This window comes from Chiloscyllium plagiosum, chromosome 30, assembly GCF_004010195.1.
Source record: "Chiloscyllium plagiosum isolate BGI_BamShark_2017 chromosome 30, ASM401019v2, whole genome shotgun sequence".
NCBI classification, from domain to species: domain Eukaryota; kingdom Metazoa; phylum Chordata; class Chondrichthyes; order Orectolobiformes; family Hemiscylliidae; genus Chiloscyllium; species Chiloscyllium plagiosum.
This window is the reverse complement of record NC_057739.1, coordinates 40,041,028-40,068,348: the sequence shown is the minus strand read 5'-3', so window position 1 is coordinate 40,068,348 and position 27,321 is coordinate 40,041,028. Positions and strand designations below refer to the sequence as shown.

The 27,321-nt window shown below is 43.8% G+C and overlaps 1 protein-coding gene across 5 annotated transcripts in view; it reads right to left on the bottom strand.

Moving 5' to 3' along the window:
* Positions 1-27,321, bottom strand: part of kcnt1b (potassium sodium-activated channel subfamily T member 1b) — a 416,882-nt gene that overhangs the window by 27,365 nt on the left and 362,196 nt on the right. For all 5 annotated transcript variants that reach the window (XR_006316044.1, XR_006316045.1, XM_043720458.1 and 2 more), the window contains 8 exons: positions 25,857-25,962; positions 22,804-22,976; positions 19,247-19,318; positions 18,223-18,357; positions 10,904-11,015; positions 7,600-7,701; positions 6,542-6,625; positions 809-937 (listed from right to left, as the gene is read on the bottom strand). Coding sequence is in view for 3 of the 5 variants with exons in the window: in XM_043720458.1 (XP_043576393.1) it covers positions 809-937; positions 6,542-6,625; positions 7,600-7,701; positions 10,904-11,015; positions 18,223-18,357; positions 19,247-19,318; positions 22,804-22,976; positions 25,857-25,962 (913 nt within the window). In the remaining 2 variants the exon portion in view is untranslated. The remainder of the gene's footprint in view (positions 1-808; positions 938-6,541; positions 6,626-7,599; positions 7,702-10,903; positions 11,016-18,222; positions 18,358-19,246; positions 19,319-22,803; positions 22,977-25,856; positions 25,963-27,321) is intronic.

Below are 27,321 nucleotides of genomic sequence, written 5' to 3'. Positions count from 1 at the left end.
GCAATATTCCAACAGTGGCCTAACCAATATCCTGTACAGCCGCAACATGACCTTCCAACTCCTGTTCTCAATACTCTGACCGATAAAGGAAAGCATAGCAAATGCCTTCTTCACGATCCTATCTACCTGCGATTCCACTTTCAAGGAGCTATGAACCTTTGTTCAGCAACACTCCCCAAGTCCTTACCAGTCAGTGTATAAGTCCCGCTAAGATTTGCTTTCCCAAAATGCAGCACCTCGCATTTATTGGAATTAAACTTCATCTGCCACTCCTCAGCCCATTTCTGCTGATATGCCAAGAAAATAACCAAATATACATCAGAAGAAGAATGCATAACTAGTACATTAGACTAACAGTGTACTTTGACATTCAGTGGCAAAGTGTATACCTGCCTGTGCACACAGTGGTCACATCACTGCAATGTCATCAGCTGGAACTGCCCAACCATGAGCTTATGTCATGCACATGTGGGCAAGAGGCTGGTTTGTGGAGTATTGTTGAACAGGTCTGGACTAAGGTGCTATCCCTTTATCTCTGGTATGAAATGCAGGTTTGTTAGAAAAATAATGTGTACCTAGATAGCACCTTTCAAAGCCTCAGGACATTCCAATGCAAGGAAATATGTTTGTGGAGTAGTGATTGTGGTAATGTAGGAAATGGAGCTGCCAATGTGCGCACAGAGAGATCCCACAAGCAACAATGCGATAATAACCGGGTAATCCACTTTAGCGATGCTGGTTGAGTGATCAAAAATGGAGCTGGACTCCAAGAGATTGGACAAAGAGCGAAATGAGAATGGGCCCTCACCTCAGACGTGGAAAACATGTGTGACTCTGTTCTGTAAATCCCGATTGGAATTTCTGCACTGGAAGAGCATAGCTTCTGAAAGAGTCGTCCATATGTTCGGATCCACAAGTCATCCTCTGTGACTTTCATCTAAAATATAAAGGCAAGTGATATTACCAGGTGGGTGGGTCAGGATGGGATAGAAAGCACTGTAGACACAATCTACAGACTCTGAAACCCCAATAATCTCAGGAGTTAATAGATTTCAAAGTAATAGTTTCCATGAGTCAACTCAGAAAAACAAGTATCTATTTGTGCATTATATTCTGAGTTAGCAGGAAGCTTGTCTTGGCTGACTTTGAGAGAATTTGTGTTTTAATTGTATATTTCTATGATGGAAACCATAAACAGTTAACCAGCAATATGGCTTATTTATAGCGAAGAGTTCAAACGTCAGGGAAGATGAGTCATGAACAAAGCAGTTAAGGGAGAAGGCGGAAAGTGAGGATACAATTTTTAATTGTAGAGTCCTCAAGCTTGGATGGTCAGTGTAGTGGACATTATGAATAAGTTCAAGAGGCAATTGTAAAGATAATTCTAATTTAAGCCCATCGACTCAATGCTAACTGTGATTATCTCTCTCCACAGATGCTCTGACCTGCTGAGAATTTCCTATTTTAATTTCTGACTCCCAAGATTTTCTTTTGTGTTGGCAAGATAAGCTCATGATGATGAGAGCACAGGCATAATCATCCTGAAAAGGGTGAGCTTAGTAGCAGTTAGACCCAATTTAGTGTGGCTTGCTTTGCTACTTCAGAGAGCAGTGAAGAGTTAACCATGTTACTGTGGATCTGGAGTCACATGTAGGCCAAGCCAGGTAAGGATGACATTAGGGAACCTGATAGGTATTTACAACAATGACAATCACCACTGGACAAATCTTTATTTCCAGATTTATTGCATTATCAGTTGCTGTGGTGTGATTTGAAGCCACATCCCCAGTGCATTAACCAAAGCCTCAAGGTTACAAGCCTAATAACATTAACACTAGGCCATCAGCTGCTCCATGTTCCCCTCTAAGCTGCACACCATCCTGTCTTGGAACTATGTTGGGCCATTCCTTCACTGCTGCTGGGTCAAAACATTGGAACTCAACCCTAACTGCCCTGTGGGTGTATGTATGGACTGAGCAATAAATACTGGCCTATTCAGTGCCACTCACAACCCATTAAAGTGACGAAGGATATGAAATAACGTTTTCTAAAATGGGCTTGTTTGCTGCTCCTGAAAGGTTATATTAAAGTGTGATTCATACATTTATTAAATTACACACAAATATATAAGCAAATAGAGTACAAATCATATGAAGGCGCTAAATACAATAGAAACCACCATTATTCAATCCCTTTACGAAAATATTGCATTTGGGTAATGCTTTGTTCTGCTGATTGCCTTTTCTGAGTTTTCCAACAGGCATTGTTCTCTCACAACTCGTTCACCTTCTCCTATTTAGATGTTCCCGGTTGAGTCAGCATCCTCATGTTTGCAAACCTACACGTTAACAAGCCAACTTAGACATTAGCCAAACAGTTTCAGGCCTCCACAAACTCACAGCTCAGGGCACAATGTGGCAACATGTGTAGGAGGATCCCACTTGAAGTGGTGCTTTTATAACAAGACTCCTTCAATCTTACAAGGAATAGATCATTCAGTAATAAGTGTCTGGATTTCAGAATGGCTTGGCACAATAAGTGGTCATTCAGGCATCTGAACCTGTGCTAGCTCTCTGTAAGAGTCGAGAGTGTGGTGCTGGAAAAGCACAACAGGTCAGGCAGCATCTGAGGAGCAGGAGAATTGACGTTTCAGGCAAAAGCCCTTCATCAGGAATGAGACTTTCTCCTAGTTCTCTATAAGAGCAATCTATTTTGACCCACTCCCTGCTCTTCCTTACAGCTCTGCAAATCTTCCCTCATCATGAGTCTAAACAATTTCCCTTTACACTGTCTTTCCAAACAGTGTATTCCAGATCCTAACCAGTCGCTGCCCCATAAAAGGGTCTTTCTCAAGTCAACATTGATTGCTTTGCTAAAACTTTCAGTCTCCCTGATTTCAAGCCATCCAGCAATGGAGACTGCAGTCATTTCCCTCAAGTGGGGGAATTCAAGACTAGGGGACAACTTTTTAAGGTGAGAGATGAAAGATTTAAGAAAAGACATGAGAGGTAACCTATTTATACAGAGGCTGGTTCTTGTGTGGAATGAATTTCCAGAGAAAGTGGTGGATGTAGGTACAGTTACAACATTTAAAAGACATTTGGATAAGTTCACGAATAGGAACGGATTGGAGGGATATGGGCCAATGCAGGCAGGTGGGACTAGTTTAGTTTGGGATTGTGGACGAAGGATCAGTTTCTAAGCTGTAAGACTCAATAAAATCTTTAAGATTTTGGGAACACCTTAATTCAATCTCCTTGGTATAGAGCAAGAATTTAGATTTGAGTGCTCACTTTCTTTATGCTCAAGGAAATTCTTTTAAACCTACAGTTCGTTCATTGGGGGGAAAACAAAATGTCCTCGGGTGGTTAGGTGCCAGTGAATGAGTGTTGGAGTACCCCAGGCTCACGAGCAGCTGATGAATATTTCTGGTCAAAATCTGGGGACAGTTCCCTACCCAAAGCTCTCAGTTAGGAAAAAAAGAATTGTAGTGAATATAGAGAAAGTGAAGCTCAAGATGTCAATTTTGTTTAAGTTAGTTTTTGACACCAGTTTGACTTCAGTTGGAGTACTGTGTACAGTTCTGGGCACCACACTTCAGGAACTGCAAACATCTTAGAGAGAGTTTGGAAGTGGTTCACACAACCAGTCTGAGATGGGCAGCACGGTGGCTCAGTGGTTAGCACTGCTGCCTCACAGCACCAGGGGCCTGGGTTCGATTCTAGCCTCGGGCAACTGTCTGTGTGGAGTTTACACATTCTGCAAGGGTTTCCTCCTACAATCCAAAGATGTGCAGGTCAGGTGAGTTGGCCATGCTAAATTGCCCCCATAGTGTTAGGTACATTAGTCAGAGGGAAATGGGTCTGGGTGGGTTACTCTTTGGAGGGTCAGTGTGGACTTGTTGGGCCGAAGGGCCTGTTTCCACATTGTAGGGAATCTAATCTAATATTTAAGGCTGAAATAGATTCTTGATCAGCAGCGGAATCAAGGGTAATGAGGTGAGGGCAGGAAAGTGCACTGAGTGTTGGATCAGCCATGATCCTATTGAATGGCAAAGCAGGCTCAAGGGGCCGAATGGCCTACTCCTGTTCCTATTTCTTATGGTCTGGGATAGATTGGAGAGGTTGGCACTGTTTGGAAGGGAGAAGGCTCAGAGTAGATTTGATAGAAGTTTTCAAAATCATAATGGGTCTGGACAGAGACGATGGGGAGAAACTGTTCCCATTTGTAAAAGGATTGAGAATGAAATGGCATAAGTTTAAAGTCGTTTTCAAAAATAGCTAACATGATGTGAGAATTTATTTTACACAGTGATTGGTCAGGATCTAGAATGCAGTGTCTGGGAGGCACGTTCAATAGAGATATTCAGCAGAGTGTTAGATAGTTAGATTAGATTAGATTCCATACAGTGTGGAAACAGGCCCTTCGGCCCAACAAGTCCACACTGACCCTCCGAAGAGTAACCTACCCAGACCCATTTCCCTCTGACTAATATACCTAACACTATGGGCAATTTAGCATGGCCAATTCACCTGACCTGCACATCTTTGAACTGTGGGAGGAAACCAGAGTACCCGGAGAAAACCCGCACAGACACGGGGAGAGTGTGCAAACTCCACACAGACAGTTGCTCAAGGCTGGAATTGAACCTGGGATCCTGGTGCTGTGAGGCAGCAGTGCTAACCACTGAGCCACTGTGACTAGAAATAACATAGGATTATGAGGAAAGGCAGGAGAATGGCTGAGTCATATTGCACATTTATGGGCTAGTGCAGACAAGATGGGCTAAATGGCCTTCTTCTGGATAGCAACAATTCTGCAATCTTATTTATAGGATTAGGAGAAAGAAAAATTGTGCACCATGACAAGTGTTCCAATAGCATTGGCGATGCACTGAATTAAACTGTTAGAAGGGAGGGAAGAAATTGGTTAGCAAATCAGAAAACGCTGGAGAAACTCGGCAGGTCTGGCAGCATCCGTGGAGACAGAAACAGAGGGAGCATTTTGATTTTTCTTTAGGATAATATGACTTATTTTCTGCACAAGTCATTTTTAATTTGAAACAGTAACTCTGTTTCTCTATCCACAGATACTGCCAGACCTGCTGAGTTTCTCCAGCAATTTATTTTTATTTCAGGTTTCCAGTGTCTTGTGAAATGTTGCCATTTTTCAGGGAGGGGCATTGCTTGCCTTTCTCTTTTGGGAATTGTCAGAGAGAAATGGTGGGGGGGGGGCGGAGGGGGCAACACCAACCTTCCGATCAGCATCTCAGCCGGACCCAACCCTACTCTATCCCTTGTCACCCTGCATTTCCCATGGCTAATCCACCTGGCTTGCACATCCCTGCACACTATGGACAATTTACCATGACCAATCCACCTAATGTGAACCATCTTTGGACTATGGGAGGAAACCAGAGCACCTGGAGGAAACCCACACAGACACGGGGAGAATGTGCAAACTCCAAGCAGACAGTCACCCGAGGGTGGAATCGAACCCAGGTCCCTGGCGCTATGAGGCACTAGTGCTAACCACTGAGTCATTATGTCTCAGCATAATGACTCAGTGGTTAGCACTAGTGGATAAAGAGAGAGAGAGAGTGAGCAATTGAATAGTATTTTAACAGTGGGTTTGGTGGGGCAAGGAGTTGATTATTGTTTTTGGACACAGAAGAAACAAGGTGAGAGGATATACAGGCAGGTTGTGATGGGTGTTCTGGAGTCTGTTCTTAAGTTGATTTAGTTGCAAGTTGGAGCACAATTCAGGACAATGGAGATCGGCTGTTCATGAGTAGGGGAAATGTCGCTTTATCAATTTTAAAACCACGCATGGGATCGTGTCCATGAGTATAAGTGCTTGTAAGTCTGATGTTCATAAACCTGTATTGAGAAGGTAGTCTGGTGAACGGATTAAGAGTGGAACAGATGTGTTAACTTCTCCCAGATCCTCTCAGAGTCATATTACAGAATTACAGCCCAGAGAAATGCCCTTCTGCCTGTCAAGTCTGTGCCTGTGGCATCTAACTGTTCCAAGGGGAAAGTAAGGACAGCGGATGCTGGAGGTCAGAGTCAAACAGTGTGGTGCTGGAAAAGCACAGCCGGTCAGGCAACATCCTGATGAAGGGCTTATGCCCAAAACATCGATTCTCCTGCTCCTTGGATGCTGCCTGACCTACTGTGCTTTTCCAGCAACACACTCTTCGAACCCAACTGTTCCAATCCCAACTTCTAGCATTTGGCCCAAAGCCTCATTCTATGTAAGTGAGTAAATCAGGCAAAACGCACTATTGAAACGCTGCAGGATATACCACTGGATAGACAGAAATGGATAAAGAGAGAGAGAGAGTGAGCAATTGAATAGTATTTTAACAGACATTGAAAGGAATTGCCCAGCTTGTACACAATAATACTTTAGAAATGACTACGATTTAATTATATCTTCATCCCTACAAATTTGAAATATACAAGGTCACAAAACAGAACACATTTATCACCACCAAACTTTAACTTTCAGAAAGAATGTGTGTGTTTCAGGTACTTACAGCACAAAGATAACCAGAGCCCGGCGTAGTGTCAAGTCCCAGTAATAACCGGGCGATTGGGATCATGTAATCTTTAACAAAGGACTAGCGAGGAAAATAGGAAAGATTAAACAATTGTAGGTACCATCCACATCAGGTAAACATAGGCACGATCACTTTAGCATTGCCCACCCTCATGAACCCAACCAACTTGAACAACGTCCATTCTCTGCCAATACTCACCCACCAAAGTGGTGAGTGAGGCTGGAAATTCTTCATACAATCAGGCAGCACAGCAAGGGACTATTCGGCCCATGATGCTTATGCTGTCCCTTTAGAACTATGATACAATCAGTCCCATTAATCAGATCTTTTCAAGTCTACATTCAACTCTGTTTGGAAAGTTGCAGGTTTATCTTATACTTGAAGCTATCTGCATACTGCAATCTGGTTTCGAGTGTCTCAGGCTGTAGGTGTCTGCACATTTGCTGTTTCCAAAGCTGTTGGCTCTTAATCACTGAATTAGGTTCTTCAAATTCTTATGTACCATGAGTCCCTATAATCTACATCTGTGTACAATGGTTTATAGACAGCTCTCTGTGTAGTATCCAAAACCTCTCTGACCATATGCTGGTGTCCTGACGTCAGGGCTCATGATTTACAAGTATCTGATTATACATTTGCTTCCACCATCCTTTCCTGAATAGAACTTCTTGCTGGGAAAACAAAAAAATTCTCCTCATTGCCTTCCCTCACCACACCAATTATCACAACATCCACATCCTCTGGCGACTGATCCTCCTGCCAGTCAGCTGACTCTCTTAAATATCTCTTTCACTTTCTCTGTCCTAAAGAGACCAACCCCAGCTTCTGGAGTTATCCTGAATAACTGAAAGCTGGGAGAAATTGCAAGCCTGCCATTCAGTCCATTACAACCCTCATCAAAATTCAATTTCTGCTGATGGTGAACGCTTGCTTGCAGTCTGTGTGCCAGCAACCATGCTCGTTTTTGACTGTACGTCATCATCCAATAGGTAACAGTGTAAAATATGGTAATACTCTGTGAGCATGCTACAGACCTGATAGAGTAGCGTGTCTAACATGCTGATACTGAACACTCTTCCGGCAGCGAAGGGGAGTCGGAACATGAATGCCAAATTTGAGCCTTTCTCACGTTCCTTCTGTAGGGTGAAAGAAAAATGAAATGTAGTGAAGACATAGCAGGTACACACTGCACTTACTTCAACTCAGTTAAATAGGTGACAGCCTAGTTCATTCCTCAAGGTAATGCTTTGACCAATCAAAGCCAACTTGCCTGGCTTAAAATGGAAACAAAGATTCACAGAATTGCTACGGCACAGCAGGAGGCCATTTGGCCCATTGACAGCATCGGTTTTATCACCTCATGCTAATCTCCTGCCTTTTCCCCTTTTATCCAAATAATCCTCCTTGTGAATGCTTCAATTGAATCTCCCTCTCCCGTACCTGCAGGCTGTGCATTCCAGACCCTAACCACATGCTGTGCGAAAGAAAAATCTTTTCTTGGAACACCCTATTTGTGCATCACTTTGAATCCATGCCCTCTCATTTTTTTATGAGTGGGAACAATTTCTCCCAAACTGCATTACCAGCCTGCTCATGAATTTGGAAGCCTCTATTAAATCTTCTCCCAGCCTTATTTCTCTCCAGCTTGGTTGAACAGTCCCAGCTTGGTGGTTAACTGCCAGTCCTCATTAACAGGTGCATTATCATTGGCAACTCCTCTACCAAACCCCTTGCCAACTAATTGGCACTCTCCTCTCAGACAATATAAATGTTGCACTCCATTTAAAACTGATGTTCTTGTGAATTGTTCTGATGAGTGCAAGACAAAATGCTTTAGCTAAATGTGTCATTCTCTCAGAGATATTCGTGGAATGTAGTTGTTGGTTAGGTATTGAAGATAGTTCAGGTAATATCCATTCATCAAACAGAAAACATGCACGGGAAGCACATAAGGTTAGTGCAAGAGGCTGCTGTACACCAGAATTGCCTCTTTCATGTATGGTTGCTACCTATGGGTGAACCACCAAGTAGGAAACTGTGTGATACCCAGGTAGGCCAAGATGGTGCTGGACGAACACCATCAAGCCAGGCAGCATCAGGAAGTGGAGGAGTCAACGTTCTTCAGGACTGGGGGTGGGGGTGAGGGGAAGCAGCAGATAAAGGCGATTGATGGGCCGGGGGAAATTGGTGGTGAAGAGGGCATAGATTAGATTAGATTACCTACTGTGTGGAAACAGGCCCTTCGGCCCAACAAGTCCACACCGACCTGCCAAAGCACAACCCACCCAGACCTATTCCCCTACATTTTACCCCTTCACCTAACACTACGGGGAATTTAGCGTGGCCAATTCACCTGACCCTGCACATTTTTGGGCTGTGGGAGGAAACCGGAGCATTCGGAGGAAACCCATGCAGACACGGGGAGAATGTGCGAACTCCACACAGTCAGGCGCCTGAGGCAGGAATTGAACCCGGGTCTCTGGCGCTGTGAAGCAGCAGTGCTAACCACTGTGCCACTGTGCCACCCATTGTGCCATCGTGCTTTACAGAGTGGAAACAGGCCCTTTGGCCCAACCAGTCCACACCGACCCTCCGAAGAGTAAACCACCCAGACCCATTTCCCTCTGACTAATTGACCTAACACTATGGGCAATTTAGCAAAGCCAATTCACCTGATCTGCACATCTTTGACTGTGGGAGGAAACCGGAGAATGTGCAAACTCCACACAGTCACCCGAGGCTGGAATCGAACCTGGTACCCTGGTGCTGTGAGGCAGCAGTGCTAACCACTGTGCCACCCTGATATTGGATACTTAACAGCAGAGCTTTCATCATGAACTAACCATCCCCAACTCCATGCTCAGTTCACTCTCTTGTGTAGAATATGGGCAATGGTCTATAAGGGAAACAGTCTCAAACTGAGCTCTCAAAATCAGATTAGCACCTTGAGAATTTTCTGTATTTTTCTGTATTTGCACATTTGCTCTCAAGTTATTGCTATTGCTGCCTACAAATAAAATATTATAGTATGGATTTCCTCTGGGCAGAGACAATGTCTATGAGAAACTGCTACAGCAAGTCCCACTGGTATGTCAGTACTTTCAAAAGATGCCTAGTAACCCATTAATATCTTAGCTGGTTTCTGAAAGTCATCTCAATTTTCCACACGGATAAAAATATTATGACTGCTACATATATCATTTCAATTTGGATAAAAATCTCTCAATACCAGGCAGAGCTAGTGTTTAATCATTGGCCCAAGGACAGTCATAGAACATAGAACATAGAAGAATACAGCGCAGTACAGGCCCTTTGGCCCTCGATGTTGTGCCGATCCAAGCCCACTATCCTCCATATGCCTATCCAATGCCCGTTTAAATGCCCATAAAGAGGGAGAGTCCACCACTGCTACTGGCAGGGCATTCCATGAACTCACGACTCGCTGAGTAAAGAAATGAGACTCATTGCACGATTTATATGCACTGGTAAACCTCCTCTGCACTCGTTCCAGTGCCTCCACATCCTTCCTATAGTATGGCGGCCAAAACTGCACACAATACTCCAGATGCGGCCGCACCAGAGTCTTATACAACTGCAACATGACCTCAGGACTCAATTCCTCTACCGATAAAAGCCAGTACGCCATATGCCTTCTTCACCGCACTATTTACCTGGGTGGCAACTTTCAGAGATCTGTGTACATGGACATCAAGATCCTCTACTCATCCACACGACCCAAGTATCCAACCATTAGCCCAGTACCCCGTCTTTTTGTTACTCTTACCAAAGTGAATCACCTCACACTTACCTACATTGAACTCCATTTGCCACCTTTCTGCCCAGCTCTGCAACTTATCTATATCCCGCTGTAACCTGCCACATCCTTCCTCACTGTCAACAACTCCACCGACTTTCGTATCATCCACAAACTTGCTCACCCAACCTTCTAGCCTCTCCTCCAGGTCATTTATAAAAATGACAAACAGCAATGGTCCCAAAACAGATCCTTGCGGAACACCGCTAGTCCCTTTTGTAATCTGTATGAAGAGTGTAGGTTTATCACAATTACTTTCCCTTCCAATTGTTATACTTAGGACAGATGTAGCTATGGCAACCAGGCATCTAAGGAAAACCCATTGTGGTCCTGTTCTGCCCAAGGTGAAAGAAACAAAGTGGAGGAGTTGATGCTAAACCAGCTGAATCAAGTTAAAACTCTTGAAATTTATTCACACATCCGGCTAAAATAGGTCTTCCTAAAGGGGAAATTGATTGATCTTGTTGCTACATTAGAGGTGAAGACTTCCATCTGGACTTTAATTTGAGAAATAAATAAGTTACCTTTTCTAATTTGGAGAGTGCAAGTGAATAACAGTCCTTTGCTCGGAATTGCATGAACCTCATATTTGATGGGTGAGTCAATTCAGTGATGATACTGAGACTGGGGAACAACCTGAAAAACAGAACGTGACGAGTGACATCCAAATACGGTTAACCGGGGGAAGAAACGCTCAAACACTTAGGACTTTCTCACCCCTCGAGTGTTTTAGGATCCAAAAAAAGTCAGTGATCTGAGCAAATCTGTTAGTTCACACCATGACTACTGTGGGAGCATTAATACATGACACTTTTTAGAACAAGTATAGAAACATTTGTTAGACTTGCGTAAAGATTTGTAGCTGAGTGCCAGTTGCTGTTGTTGTGGGGATGTTCACTGAGCTGGGAAATTGATTTGCAAACATACCTACAACCAAGACATTTATTAGGCTTTTGTGGAACAGTGGTAGTGTCCCTTTCTCTGAGCCAAGAGACCTGGATTCAAGTGCCACCTGCTCCAAAGGTGGGTAATGACATCTCTGACAAGCTTGTTTTGAAAATACCTAGAAACATTTAAGCATTGGTAAGCACTGAAAAAAAGTAAAACTATTTTCTTTTTCTGGAAATATACAAGAAACTGTCCCCTGGAGACATCAAGGTCTGTTGGCTTCCATGTCTACAGCCCAAGGTTGGAAGGATGGCATTCTGTGTAAAAATTGAAAGATGCTGATGCTGTAAATCAGGAACAAAAACAGAAGTTGCTGGAAAAGCTCAGCAGGTTTGGCAGCAGTTGTAAAGAGAAATCTGAGTTAACGTTTCAGGTCTGGTGTTCTGAGGAAGGGTCACCGGACCTCAAACGTTAACTCTGATTTCTCTCCACAGATGCTGCCAGACCTGCTGAGCTTTTCCAGCAACTTCTGGGTTTGGCATCCTATGTATCTCCTTACCGGGGGGCCTGGAAATCACCCTCAGCATGACATTAAAGCTGACCTTGAGCTGCTGGGAGATGGACAGGGAGGGCTGTGACCATGATGACACTTTGGGTACCTGTCTTATGTTGACTGTTTAGAAAAGTTCAAGTATATGGTTGAACCTAGGATTAAAGTAAATCAATAGGTTTCTCAGACAAAGAGGCAGTCCTCAATTGGGAGTCACCTTCATCAGATTGAAAACAGGAAAGATGGAAGAAGACCCAGGAGACTGGGTCGAGAGTGTGATGCTGGAAAAGCACAGCAGGTCAGGCAGCATCCAAGGAGCAGGAGAGTCGACATTTCGGGCGGGAGCCCTTCATCAGGATCATCAGATTCCTGATGCTGTGCTTTTTCAGCGCCACACGCCTGACTCTGATCTCCAGCATCTGCAGACTTCACTTTCTCCCAGGAGACTAGATACCCACACTTCGGCTGGAGAAGTGAGTGAATTATGAGCTATTGTGATTGACATTGTATAACAATGGAGAAAGTGAGGACTGCAGATGCTGGAGATCAGAGCTTAAAAATGTGTTGCTGGAAAAGCGCAGCAGGTCAGGCAGCATCAAAGGATGCTGAAGAAGGGCTTATGCCCGAAACGTCGATCCTCCTGCTTTCCTGAAGAAGGGCTTATGCCCGAAATGTCGATTCTCCTAGTCCTTTGATGCTGCCTGACCTGCTGCGCTTTTCCAGCAACACATTTTTAAGCATTGTATAACAATGGACCATTCGCTTTCTGGTGTCAGTGAACCAATCCCATCTATCATAAGATGTACACACATCCCATCTCTTTAGCTAATGCATTGTTTCTGAATTATTGCTTTTTCGTTAACTGAAACGAATAACTCAAAATTACCTACAGAGTTGATTCTGTGGTACCTGTGGCTCCCAAAACCCAAATCTTACTCTACCCCAGCACAGAAGGTTAAGATGTTGCTGGTGACGCTAAGTGAGAGAAATCTTCAGGGTCTGCCATTGTTAACAGGAAGGCTGACAAATTGACCACGAGCTGTCTTGTGAAGTGGAAGCTGAGAGAGTGTGACCTTATGGTCTGACTACAGTTAATGACATGACAACAGCCTACATCTGGAGACATGTGGTAAGTAACAACTTGGAAAGGTTATCAATTCTGCAACATATCTCCGCGATTCTCCGATCCGAGAAAATGTCCTAAGAAATGGCCGAACTGAAACAACAGGAAGAACTGCTTCACCTCAACGCCCCTGGAATTAATTTTCCAAAGCTGAAATGTTTGATTTCTGTTTCAAATCGAAACATCATTTGAGTACATTTTGTCTAACATCAAACAGAATACTGTTGCCACAAAAATAATAGATCACAATGGCACAGCAATTGCATTTCTGCCTTCTGACCCACTGGCACCAGGTTCATATGAACAGAGGAACAGGAATAGGCCATTCGGCCCCTTGGGCCTGTTCTGACATTCAATAAGTTCATGGTTGATCTAACGACTCAATCTTGCCCACGCTAAGTCTTTCACACCCCTTGCTTATCACAAATCTGGACTCTGCTTCCACTGTCTGTTGTGGGAGAAAACAGCTCAGAGAAAGCAATAGTGCGTAAGTGCAAAAGATAAGATGGAACATTAGCAGCACGCAAACCGAAGTGCCAAGTGGATGATTCACCTCAGCCTACCTCAAAGGTTCTCAGAATCATAGATACCAGTCTTCAGCCAATTCGACACATTCTGTGTCATATCAAGAAATGACTGAAAGGATTGATTATTGCAAACGCTATGGGCCCTGACAACATTCCAGCAATAATACTAAAGACTTGTGTTCCAGAAGTTGATGTTCCCCTAGCCAAGCCATTCCAGTTCATTTACAACACTGGCATCCACCCGACAATGTGGAAAATTGCCCAGGTATATCCTGTACACAAAAAGCAGGACAAATCCAACCCAGCCAATTACTGCCCAGTCAGTCTACTCTCCATCATCAGTAAAGTGATGGAAGGTGTTCATCAACAGTGCTATCAAGCAGCACCTGCTCAGCAATAACCTGCTCAGTGACGCCCAGTTTGGGTTTCCCCAGGGCCACTCAGCTCCTGACGTCATTACAGCCTCAGTTCAAACATGGACAAAAGAACTGAACTCCAGAGGTGGGGTAAGAGTGACAGAGTTGCAGCATCAAGGAGCCCTCGCTAAACTGAAATCAGTGGGAATTAGGGGCAAACTCACTGCTTGCTGGAGTCATACCAAACACATAGGGAGATGGTCGTGGTTGTTGAAAGTCAGCTCCAGGTCTTCTCTGCAGGACTTCCTCAGGGTAATGCCCTAGGCCCAACCATTTTCAGCTGCTTCATCAATGACCTTCCCTCCATCATAAGGTCAGAAATGGGGATGTTCGCCGATGATTGCACGACATTTAGCACCATTCGTGACTCCTCAGATACTGAAGCAGTCTGTGTTCAAATGCAGCAAAATCTGGACGATATCCAGGCTTGGACTGACAAGTGGCAAGTAACGTTCATGCCACACAAATGCCAGGCTATGACCATCTCCAACAAGAGATAATCCAACCAACTCCTGCTGACATTCAGTGGTGAATCCATCACTGATTACTCCACTATGAACATCCTGGAGATTACCATAGACCCGGAAATGGAACTGGATTGGCCATATAAATACAGTGGCTACAAGAACAGGTTAGAGATTTGGAATCCTGTTGTAAGTAACTCATCTCCTGACTCCCAAAAGTCTGTCCACCATCTACAAAGCACATGTCAAGAGTGTGATGGGATATTCTCCACTTGCCTGGATGGGTACAGCTCAACAACATTCAAGCAGCTCAACACCATCCAGGACAAAGCAGGCTGCTTAATTGACACTACATCCATAAACATCCATCCACTCACTTTACCATCGATGCTCAGTAGCAGCAGTGTGTACCATCTCCAAGATGCGCTGCAGAAATTCACCTCCGACAGCACGTTCCAAACCAGTGACTGCCACCATCTGGAAGGACAAGGGAAGCCGATATGTGGGAACGTCACCGGCTGCAAGTTCCCTTCCAAGCCACTCACCATCCTGACTTGGAAATATATCTTCATTCCTTCAGTGTTGCTGGGATAAATCCTTGGACTCCCTCCCTAATGAACATTGTGGGTGTAGCTACAGCAAATGGACTACATCAACGTACCACCACCTTCTCAATGGTGACTAGGGATGGGCAATAAATGCTGGCCTAGCTAGTGATGTCCATGTCCCATGAATGAATTAAAAAACAAACTGTGCCAGGCTAGCACATGTTATAGAAGTGTGTTGCCACAGCAACTTGGACTCCCTGAATAACAGAGCAGTCACTGAATATTCATCAATATAGAGACCACAACCACTCACACATTATTTTGATCCAACAAGCAATTAGACCATCTAATGTTTAATATGTTTCTTATTTATTTCCCAGGTGCCAAACAATAAGATTTGTATTCTGGGTTTAAATTATGTGAAGTTTATTGCACTGTTTCAATGTTATCATTTGGAAACAATAACACATAACTCACGAATAGAACTGAACATTCCAGAAAATTCCAAGGTACTGTGACAGCCTCGGAGTTAAAATCCCTGCACCAGAACTCGGATATTAACCCATTTTATCCCTTTCTTTCTGGGAACCTGCTGCACTTTTCCAACATTTTGTGATTTAAACTGAAATTTCCAACACTCATCTTTTATTTGTCTACATAACACGAAGGGTCCTTGACACTAATAAAATGGCAAGCAGCTATCGGGAAAATAGCTCCTTATGTGGCAAGTGTAAACAGTAAAAATATCTCTGGGAAACCACTTCATAAAAATTGTCAGTGTTCTGTGTTTTTTCCTTTCTGAATTTTACCTTTTTACAGCGTTCTTCCAGGGAAGGGCTTAATACAGTCTCAGAAGCTTTCCCCCTGTCCACTCAAAGGTGACCCACCCTTCTTCATACGTGAACTTGAACTGTTTTAGTTTCACTGTTGAGCCACTCCTGGTCTGCACCTGCTGTAGGCTTGGCTGACTGCACTGTGATGGGAGAGGGGGTAAACATCTCTGCTTAATCTCTGTGCACGCCTCTGCCAATGTTCAGTTAGTGACCACCTCTCCACCCAGTCAGGTGGTTGTTGACTCAAGCTCCCTCCAGAACCCAAGTGCATACAAAACACTTCAGGAATGCTATATCCAAAAACCTCGGGACCAGCTGGTTTTCGGATAAAGGATATTTTCAGTTTTTGGATATACTTATTCAGCTTCGTGGTACATTTTGTATGCAGACTTCATAATAGATGTATACACTTAATGGTACAGTCCTGGGCAGTGTTGCCGAACAAAGAGACCTTTGGATGCAGGTTCATAATTCAATATCATGGAATCCTTACAGTGTAGAAACAGGCCATTTGGCCCAACAAGTCCATACTGGCCCTCTGAAGAGTAACCCACGCAGAGCCATTTCCCCCACCCAATTACTCTACATTTACCCCTAACTGATGCACCTAACCTACCCATCCTTGAACACTGTGGGCAATTCAGCATGGCCAATTCACCTAACCTGCACATCTTTGGATTGTGGGAGAAGACCAGAGCACCCAGAGGTAACCCACGCAGACAGTCACCCAAGGCTGGAATTGAACCTGGGTCCCCGGTGCTGTGAGGCAGCAGTGCTAACCACTGAGCCACCATGCCACTCATTGAAGGCGGAGTCACAGGTAGACAGGATAGTGAAGAAGGTGTTTGGTACACTTGCTTTTATTGGTCAGTGCATTGAGTTTAGAAGTTGGGAGGTCATGTTGTGGCTGTACAGGACATTGGTTAGGCCACTTTTGGAATACTGCCTTCAGTTCTTGTCTCCCTGCTATAGGAAGGATGTTGTGAAACTTGAAAGAGTTCAGAAAAGATTTATAAGGAAGTTGCCAGTGTTGGAGGATTTGAGCTAAAGGGAGAAATTGAATAGGCTAGGGCTGTTTTCCCTGGAGCCTCGGATGCTGATGGGTGACCTTATAGAGGTTTATAAAATTATGTGGGGCATGGGTAGGGTAAATAGCCAAGGTCTTTTCCCCAGAGTAGGAGAGTCCAAAACTAAGGCAGAGATTTAAGGTGAGAGGGGAATTATTTAAAAGGGACCTAGTGGGAACTTTTTCACGCAGAGAATGGTGTGTGTATGGAAGGAACTACCAGAGGAAGTGGTGGAGGCTGGTACAATTACAACATTTAAAAGGCATCTGGATGGGTATATGAATAAGAAGGGTTTAGAGGGATATGGACCAAGTACTGGCAAATGGGACTAGATTAGGTTGGGATATCTGGTTGCATGGACGAGTTGGACCGAAGAGTCTGTTTTTGTGCTGTACATCTCAATGGCTCTGACTCTATAGTTCGTCCAAGGACTTCATCATTGTGTCCAGCTCTCACTGCACACTCACAGGAAACCTTAAAAGCAAGATAAATATCGAGGCTAACCCTTGATGGATTGTCATTACAGAAAACAATAATATAAATAAACGACTTAAAGGTAAAGGCAGTTAGCAGGTCCTTTTGAACCCTTTGGAAAAAATCTTTATTTTTGCCCAAGCTCACCCAAATGAATTTAAAAGTGAAGTTTATTTCCAAAGGGACCATACTCAGCAGGTCCTGTCAGGTCCGCTTCTGAAAAGACCTTCAGGTTTTAGGTCCAGTTGGTTTCTGGACATACAGATAAAGGACTCCTGGCCTGTACTGAGAGGGTGCTGCACTGTCAGAGGCACGTCTTTCAGAGGAGTCATTAAACCGAGGACTTCTCTGCCTGTTCAGGTGGATGTAAAAGAGCCAGTGGCAATCATTTGTGGAAGGAATTCTCGGCAGTGTCCTGGCTGATACTGACCCCTCAATCTACATCAATAGGACCAGATTATCTGGTCATCATCACATTGCCAATTGCTGTTCAACAATTAGTTGCCAACAATTTCTTAGCATGGTTACAACAGTGTCTACCCTTTCTAAAGTACTTACGTGGTTGTAAAGTGCTTTGAGACATCTGAAGGTCACCGTTAGAAGATTTAATATCAATGCCAATTTATAGAATTTTTACAATTTTAAGGGATGTGGAAAAGAGCTGAAAAATGTGTTGCTGGAAAAGCACAGCAGGTCAGGCAGCATCCAAGGAGTAGGAGAATCTTCAGGAATTTCCTGAAGAAGGGCTTATGCCCAATATGTTGATTCTCCTGCTCCTTGGATGCTGCCTGACCTGCTGCGCTTTTCCAGCAACACATTTTTCAGCTCTCATCTCCAGCATCTGCAGTCCTCACTTTCTCCCAGGGATGTGGAAAAGTCCATTTAATTGAGAGACAGGAACTAACTCATTCCCAGTTCTGATGTCCTGGCTACTTGTACAGGAATGAGCTTACCTGAACATCGTTTGAACATTAACAATCGTCTTGGCATCAGCCATGTAATCTTCCTCAGCGCTCATCGTACTCTCTTTGTCCACAACCACCAGGTTATCAGCATAAATAATTCCACACTGCAGTAGATTATCCAGGCTGAGGGATATGCCCAAGGAAACAAAAAGGTAGAGACCAAGAGTTAAAATATGCTCACTACCACCCAAGATTCCCCACAAAGGGACACACCAATCTGACATGGAAACATGATTGCCATTCCTTCACTACCACTGTGTCAGAATCCCGGAACTCCCTCGCGAATGACAGTGCGGGTGTCCCAAAACTCAATGGACTGCAACGGTTCAAAAAGGTGGTTCACCATCACCTTAGCAACGGCAGTCAGGGATGGGCAATATTGTTGGATTCGCCAGTGATGCCCAAATGCCTTGAATGATTGAATAAAGGACATGGGCAAGCAGAGGCAGCAAGAAAATGCCTCAGTGTGATGATCAGTTCTGGTGCAGGTTCCCACCGAACACATGGACCTCAGTTTCCCCTTCAGATACTGCCTGAACTCCCTGTTCTTCAGCTCCATTACAGCTTCTGGTCTTTCTGCCTCTAACACAACAACACTGATTCATCTTCATTTAACACCCAGTTAAAAAAAAAAACCCAAGGCAGTTTGCAGGACCATTTTGAAACTGAAACACTCAAAGAGAAATATTAGGCCAGATGACCAAGAGCTTGGTTGAAGAAGTAGATTTTAGTCAGTGTTGTAAAGGAGGATAGTGAGGTGAAGAGGAAGGATAAAGGCAACTGAAATCACAGCCACCAATGAAGCTATACTATTGTCCTCAAACCTCCTGACTCTCTGATGCCAAGAACATTCATCAAAGGAGAATTTAAAAACAAACCTAAACTCATTTACATGTAATGGGACTCCACTCCACAGCCTCATGTTTAGAGTGAGTTTACAGGAAACAGCAAATGTAATCACGCAGTCGAATTCTAGCTTTTTTTTCGATTGGTACAATACATTGATACTTACTTATCGATGCATCCCACCATGAAATAAACCATCGGGAAACAGCAGATAGCTTCTAAAAAGTGGTTCTCAGGCCTGAAAGTAAACATTAAGCCATTACTGGGAAGCACAAAAGTCCACTATCCATTGTATCAAAACATTTTCGAGCACATAGAAATATGGTAATTCTGAGCGGAGATTTTCCACTCCCAGAGACAAATCTGATGACAGTGGAGGATGGGATTATTGTGAGTGGCAGCAAATATTTTATTAGAGTGATGCTTCAGAGTTTGGGGCCTGATTGACAGTAGAGTTTTACCCTCAAAGTGTTCAGGAAAGGCAGGGCCGATAGTAGGAGTGGTGTGGGAGAGTTCCTTATTGCACTGTTTGTAATATCAGTGTAGTCTGTTCAAAGCGAGGTCCCCGTGTGAAAGGGCAATAAATTAACAAGCTCTATAAGCAGACAACCTTCCTGTTCCAGAGAATTTCTAAGCAACAGGTAAACAACACGATGGTTTATCACTCAATTGGAAAGATATCCTGTCGTGACACAGGATAATATCAGTTGTTTAAGAATAATGCACAATGAGAGTTGTTTCATTACCTAGAGTGTGAACCTGAAAGCTTCCTAAGCTAGAAGTGTAGTGAAGATATGGCTGTTGTTATGGGAAGATTAACCAATGAGAGTGATTAAAGTGATCCAAAAATAATGAAACAAACCTGGGGTGGAAGGGGAAAGAAAAGACACAAATTTGTTTCATGTTTTTACAGCATACAAATTCCTGCAGATAGGGATGGAGTTGTCTGCACTGGGGTCTGTGGTGCTTTCAGTAATGATCCATCTCCTGTGCACCTTTGTAGACGCTGGGTCCAGTTTCATGGTTGGCCGAGTTTCCCCACAGTTACTAATGTTTCAGTGGTGTGTTAATTGGCTTGAGTTTAGACATCCACTCCTCCTCAACCTACAGGATGTCCCGCCTCAGTGGGCTACCAGATAGATAGATTGGCCAGCAGCTTTGTGGTCCCAACAGCACCACCAGGAGTAATGGCCACTGCTGGAACTACAAGCAGTCCCAACAGGAGATCGAGCCCACAGGAACAGGCAGCTCCAGAGATGGCTGGCAGGGCTAGTGATGGCCAGTGTGGAGTGCCGGTGAGGGTGATAGAGTGGGAACATCTAGAATCATACAATCCCTACAGGTTGGACATAGGCCATTTGGCCCATTGAGTCACACTGACCTTCCAAAGAGGATCCCACCCATCACCCCAACCCTGTCCTTGAAACCCTGAATTTCCCATGGCTAACCCACCTAGCCTGCACATCTCTGGACACTGTGGGCAATTTAGTATGGCCAATTCACCCTAACCTGCACATCTTTGGACTGTGGAAGGAAACTGGAGCACCCATGCAGACATGGGGGAGAATGTGCAAACTCCACACAGACAGTCACCCAAGGCTGGAATTGAACCTGGGTCCCTGGCACTGTGAGGCAGCAGTGCCAACCACTGAGACCCCATGCCACCCTCGTTGGGAGGGACGGTCACCCAATCTGGAAAGAGGCTAGTGATGGAGGGGGACTTTCCACCCCTCAACCCCTCACTCTCACCCATCAATCACTTCCTGCCCAAAGCCCAAAGAGGGTGATATATTAGGCTTTCCTTCATCCCTGACCTCAGTTGGAAGGTCAGTGAGGAGTTTCCAGATTCCCCTGCCTGCAGACCCACATCAGGAGCCCATGGCTCATAAGGGATTGAGAACCAGGGAGCGGGCAGGAAAGTGGAGTTGAAACCCAAGAAAAGCCATGATTGTATTGAATGGTGAAGCAGATTCAATGGGCCGAATGGCCTGCCCCTCTCCTATCAACCCATTATCATCTGTCCACAAATTGTTTATTTGGTGGAATAGTGTTTGAATCTATCAATATAATGACAGCAAGGGATTTGTACTAGAGGAAACTACTCAGTCCTCAATCTAAAACTGGGTAAAGTTTATGCCATCACTCTCCCCCATTGAGCTAAACCAACAACAAACTTTCACAAAACAGCATAAGCAACCAGACTTTCTAACAACGTGGCATGCATAATGTTTAAACATTATAGCTTTTAAAAATAAGGCAATATTCTCTTGTTCCTGAAAGAAGAAATGGAAGTATGAATTGAGTGAATGTGTGTATCGATAACTGCACCATCTAGTTCAGCACCATTCAAACAAATATTGTGTTTAGTCTCCACGATCTGCGGAGATTCGGGTAACAGTATTTATTTCTGGCAAGTTGGCATCATCCTCTAACAACATTAACTCTTCAAAAATCAGCTGCCATTACTGATAATGTGCCTGTCACTTGTCAATTGGTTCACTTGATGGCTGTTTACAATACGAGATTCTTTTATAAATTAGCTTGTTTGATATCAACTAAAGTCTTGGGTCTAAGAAGGTGACCTGAAAATGAATACATTTCAGTGAAATGTGAACCTTTCTGCACATAATGGTTGATAAAAGGTATCAGAACTAAGTGGATCATAAGGATTATTTGATAGTATATAAATTACAACCAAGATCCAAATTGATACTTTGTGGTGATATACTGTTTATTGAAACATATGGTACAGACGAGACCCTTCACCTCATTGAGACTGTTCCACCAAAACTACATTAAATCTACTCTAGTCCCACTTTCCCCCATTCTGTTGCAGCATTATGCCCATAGACATTTAAAGTGTGCATCTAAATACTTTTTAAAGGTCATGAAGTTTCCTGCCTCAGCTACCCTCCCAGCTTAGTGTATTCCAGATCTCCACCATCCTTTGGGAAAAAACATTTTTCCTTAAATCCCCTCTAAACCTCTTGACTTTCACCTCAAAATTACACCTCCTTGTATCGACCCTACAACCAAGGGGAAAAGCTGCTCTTTAATTCACCCTGTGCATGCTCCTCATAATCTTATACACCTCTATCAGGTTCCCTCCTCAACCTTCTCTGTTCTAGAGAAAACAACCTGAGCTTAGCCAGCCTCTGTTCATTGGTAAAGTGCTCCGTCCCAGGCAGGTGAATCTCTTCTGCACCCCCTTCCTGTCGTGTGGTGACCAGAACTGCACACAGTACTCCAGTTGTGGCTTAACCAGTGTCCTGTACAGTCCTAATCTAACCTCCCTGCTTTTTAATCAGTACTTCGACTGATAAAGGCAAGTGTCCTGTATGCCTTCTTAACTATCCTATTAACCTACCCTGCCACCTTCATGGATTTGTGGACAAACAGCCCCAGATCCCTCCATTTCTCTTGCCATTCATTGGGTTCTCCCTTATCTCTTTACTTCCAAAGTACATCATCGTACCCTTATCAAAGTTAAATTCCATCTGTCACTGATCTGCCCATCTGAGCAGTCTGTTTGTGTTCTCCTGTTATTGTTGACGAGCTGATGAATGAACTGATTGTGTACGGTTCTGAGTGGGAGAATTGTCACGCTCTAAGGATGACACATATTAGAATGACAGAAGTCTTTGTGATACATTCTGTTTGATTGGAAAATGACCTCAATTACATTTGCAAGGCTCAAAACAAACTGAGGAAGGATATACTCACGGGTTATCGAGCAGCAGCACGATGGGGTTCAGCTCTTTTCGGGGCCTGTAATATGCTCGAAGGGGGACAATAAAGTTGTACAGTCCATTGCCTGCTGTCTCCACAGACACAATGATCAGTTTATTCTTGAAGCCATAGGCCTTTGCATCTTCAAAGCTGTTGTGTCTACAGCCCTGAATACAGGAGTTATACAAGTCAGACAGAACTGCTTTAATAAAACCTACAGAAAATAAAATATTAAAACAGAAAAAAAAATAACCTAGCAGTAAACATGTTCTGGGTAAGGTGTTAAGCTATGGCTTCTCTGTCTTCTGATGTGGTGTCAAGAATTGCACAGCATTATTTTCAAGAGCTCCTTCACCATAATTTAGTTGACTGTAAAGTGCTTTGGGACAGCAAAAATTCTTCCTTTTATTAGGAAAAATACATCTGTGTAACAAACTTTGCATTTAAAGTGCGTGGGCTTTTGTTTTTCATTCTATTGACACCACAATCCATGACCAACACAGAGATATCTCCTCCACAACATCGTCATGTCACAACAGCACAGTCAGTCTTACCATATGGTGGATATCACACAATTCTTCCATAAAAGATTACTCATTGGCATGTCCTGAATGTTCTCAATTTCAGAGAACTGCTTTGAATGGATTCCAAGCAAAGTTTTATAACATATAAATGTGGGAGACATCTTTGATCATATAACAATTCTCTCACTCTCAGCGAGAGACTTGGCTTGTATAAAATTGGTGCTGACTGACAGGTAAACCTCAGTCTCTTTTTGCCAGATGGGAGGGATCCAGATTGAAGTGAGTTTAGGACTCTCTTGGGTTGCTTCCAATCACACTGTCTGATTGCTCTCAGACTGCAGTTTCTCTTCAATCACCTTAAAAAAAAAATAATGCTGTTTGATGAATAGAAAGGAAAATAATGGGAACTTACAATTATGGTATTTTTCAGCTCATTGTAAATTTTTTTTTAGCATATTTATTCCCGGGATGTGGGTGCCACCAACAAAGCGATCATTTGTTGTCTATCTCCAATTACCCTTGCGGAGATGGTAAGAGTGTAATGGGACTTCCAGCAGCAGATGGAGATGGTGAGGGAGGACACAGAGCAGGGGAAAGTTGGGCACTTTCCAGTACTTCCACCAGTAGGTGACAATGGTGAGCAAGGACAAATGGAACAGTTGAACAGACTCTCAATGGAGAAAGGGTTGACTTCATCTGAAGGTAGTGGGCAGGGATGCAGACAGATGAAAGGAATTCTCATCCCATTATGAATTTCATTCTCTGGACATATTGTAAATAATTCCTGGTTTATTCTTAACTTCTCTTCCTGTTTGTAATGTCCTGATGCAGTGGGACTCAAAACCCCTGTTTCATGATTTTTAGTCCATCCGTATGTTCAAATCTCATGTTACAACAGAATCATAGAAGGTGTATAGCACAGAAGGTGGCCATTTAGCCCATTATATCTATGCTGGATGAAAGACAAGCCACCCAGTCTAATTCCATTTTCCAGCAGTTACCCTGCAAGATATGGCTCTTGATACACTTTTTCTGACACCTTTTCAATGAATTGTGGATTTCAGCCTGCACTCCCTATTTAGGCCTTCTTGACTTGTAGTAGTCCCTGGGGTTTCAGCTACACCCGCAACATCATGAAAAAAAGAGTTGAAGAATTTTGACTCGGTAATGGTGAAGGAACAACTTTGTGATTCTAAGTCACGACGGTGTATGATTTGTTCCCATGCACCTGCTGCCCCTATTCTTGGTGAAAGAAATTGAGTGCTGGGAAGGTGCATGGGTGGGTGAGTGAGTTGGCGAGGAGGTAGTTGGGTTGAGGGGGCAGCAGTCAGAGCAGAGTGGAATGTGGTTGGCCTGAGTCAGGGGGATGATTGGGTTGGCAGAGGTATCTGGGTCAGGGGATAAGTCAGGTCTTGTTGGGGATTGACTAGGGTGTGGGAGGATTGTTTTCATTGGGGCAATCAGCTCAACCACATCATCCAGTGACTGTATTTGGCCAGGTATTATAGAATCCTGACAGTGTGAAAGCAGGCTATTCAGCCCATCAAGTCCACATTGACCCTCTGAAGAGAATCCCATCCAAATCCACCCCTACCCTATCCCATGGCTAATCTACCTAACCCACACATCCCTGGACACTATGGCAATTTAGCACCTAACCTGCACATTTTGGGCTGTGGGAATAAATCAAAGGAAACCCATGCAGACCCAGGGAAGAATGTGCAAATGTCACACAGTCAGTCACCTAAGGCTGGAATCGAACCCGGGTCCTGGCAGTGTGAGCCAGCAGTGTTACCCACTTGAGCCACCGTGTCCCCCGTTTTAACCATTGTAACATTCCCTGGGTAAGTATGCAGTTAGGTGTCATGTCGCTGACACTGAGGTCAGTGTTGAAAAATGTGTTGCTGGAAAAGCGCAGCAGGTCAGGCAGCATCCGAGGAGCAGGAGAATCGACGTTTCGGGCATAAGCCCTTCTTTCAGGAATCCCGAAACGCCGATTCTCCTGCTCCTTGGATGCTGCCTGACCTGCTGTGCTTTTCCAGCAACACTGCTTTTCCAGCAACACATTTTTCAGCTCTGATCTCCAGCATCTGCAATCCTCACTTTCTCCTAACTGAGCTCAGTGTTGGCATGTGCAAACGGTCCTGGGAGGTGGAAATCAGCCCTTTGGAAGTTTAAATACCCCTGATAATTCCCGTGAATGAACACAAGTAAGTACCTCTGAGCTTACCTGACACTCGTCCCATCTATAACCTGACAATCTACTGTAAGACAGTGACCTGACTTTTCCCAAATAAGAAGCCACTTGTCTGTTTGACTGGCTTGGATATAGATACGGAAACACTTTAAGAAGTTAAATGCGCTCATAATTCTGGACAGTGTGCCTGTTGTGAGGATAAACTGAAACTTTCATCTTCTCCTCCGATTACTCTGCAGCAATGTGTGTCTTTTGGTATCCAATGAGCAATGAGAACAGGCTGCTTTGTCTGCCAGGTGTTTGTATTGAGGCAGTATGTTTCTTACCTTGTCTAATCGGAGACAGCAGAATGGAGCCTTCACAGGCAGAAGGTGGCAGAGAGTTGGAGAACTTCCAATGTAGGGAGAATTGGGAGGATATCCTTTCACATACCTGGATACAAAACATAACAGGAATGGCTAAGTTCCTGGCATCACAATCTGAATTGGTTAGGAATGTTGCTTGATAGTTTCCTCTGTTTATTTTCAGGGAACTGCAGATCTTACAAGGGAGTTAAAAAATACAGCCATTGGGCTGACGATCTGTAACTTCAAGTGGAAGTGAAATCGTGCGGTGAACCATTTCGCTACTGCCTGTAGGCTTTCAAAGTTAAAAATGTCATTTTCTGCAAAAGACGTGCTCACAATGCACAGAGATTAAGCTGAGAGCTGATTTAATTACTGCAACGTCTTGTCACTGAGGGATGAAATTACCACTTTGCAGAGGTTTTGTTTTATTCATTCACAGGGCGTGGGTGTCATTGGCTAGGGGTAGCATTTCTTGCTACATCCCTAATTGCCCACAGGGCTGTGTCACTGGAGGCACATGTCTGCAGTTTCCTTCCCAAAAGGACATGAGTGAACATCTTTCATGATCATCATTAGATTTTTAATTCCAGATTTTTTTTGAATTCATACTCTATCATCCAGGGCAGGACTCGAACCCAGGGAACTGAGCATCAAACTGGGCTGACACTTCATTGTGAGGCTGAGGAAGTGTGGTGCTCCTGAAGGTGCAACCTTTCAGAATAGTCAAAGCAAGGCCTCCCAAAAAAAAGTCTGATTTACATTTGTATAGCATTTTTCACAACCACCTAACATAGCAACGCATTCTATAGCCAATCAAATATCTTAAGAGATTGTTGTGACATTGGAAATGTAGCTGCGATTTTGTGAACAGCGAGATATTTTTTTGAAAGGATTCAAAGAAGATTTACAAGGACATTGCCAAGGTTGGAGGATTTGTGCTATAGGGAGAGGCTGAATAGGCTGGGGCTGTTTTCCCTGGAGCGTCGGAGGCTGAGGGATGACGTAAAATCATGAGGAGCATGGATAGGATAAAGAGACAAAGTCTTTTCCCTGGGGTGGGGGAGTCCAGAACTAGAGGGCATAGGTATAGAGTGAGAGGGGAAAAATGTATAAGGGACCTAACGGGCAATATTTTCACGCAGAGGGTGGTACTTGTATGGAATGAGCTGCCAGAGGATGTGGTGGAGGCTGGTACAATTACAACATTTAAAAAGCATCTGGATGTATATGAATAGGAAGGGTTTAGAGGGATGTGGGCCAAGTGCTGGCAAATGGGACTAGATTAGGTTAGGATAGCTGGTCAGCATGGACGATTTGAACCGATAATTCTGTTTACATGCTGTACATCTCTCTGACTCTAAGCCTGGGTAAGCTGTTCCCACTATTAAAAATATCATAAAAATAGATAATTTGATTTTGTTTTGTGCTGTTGAATGAGAGGTAA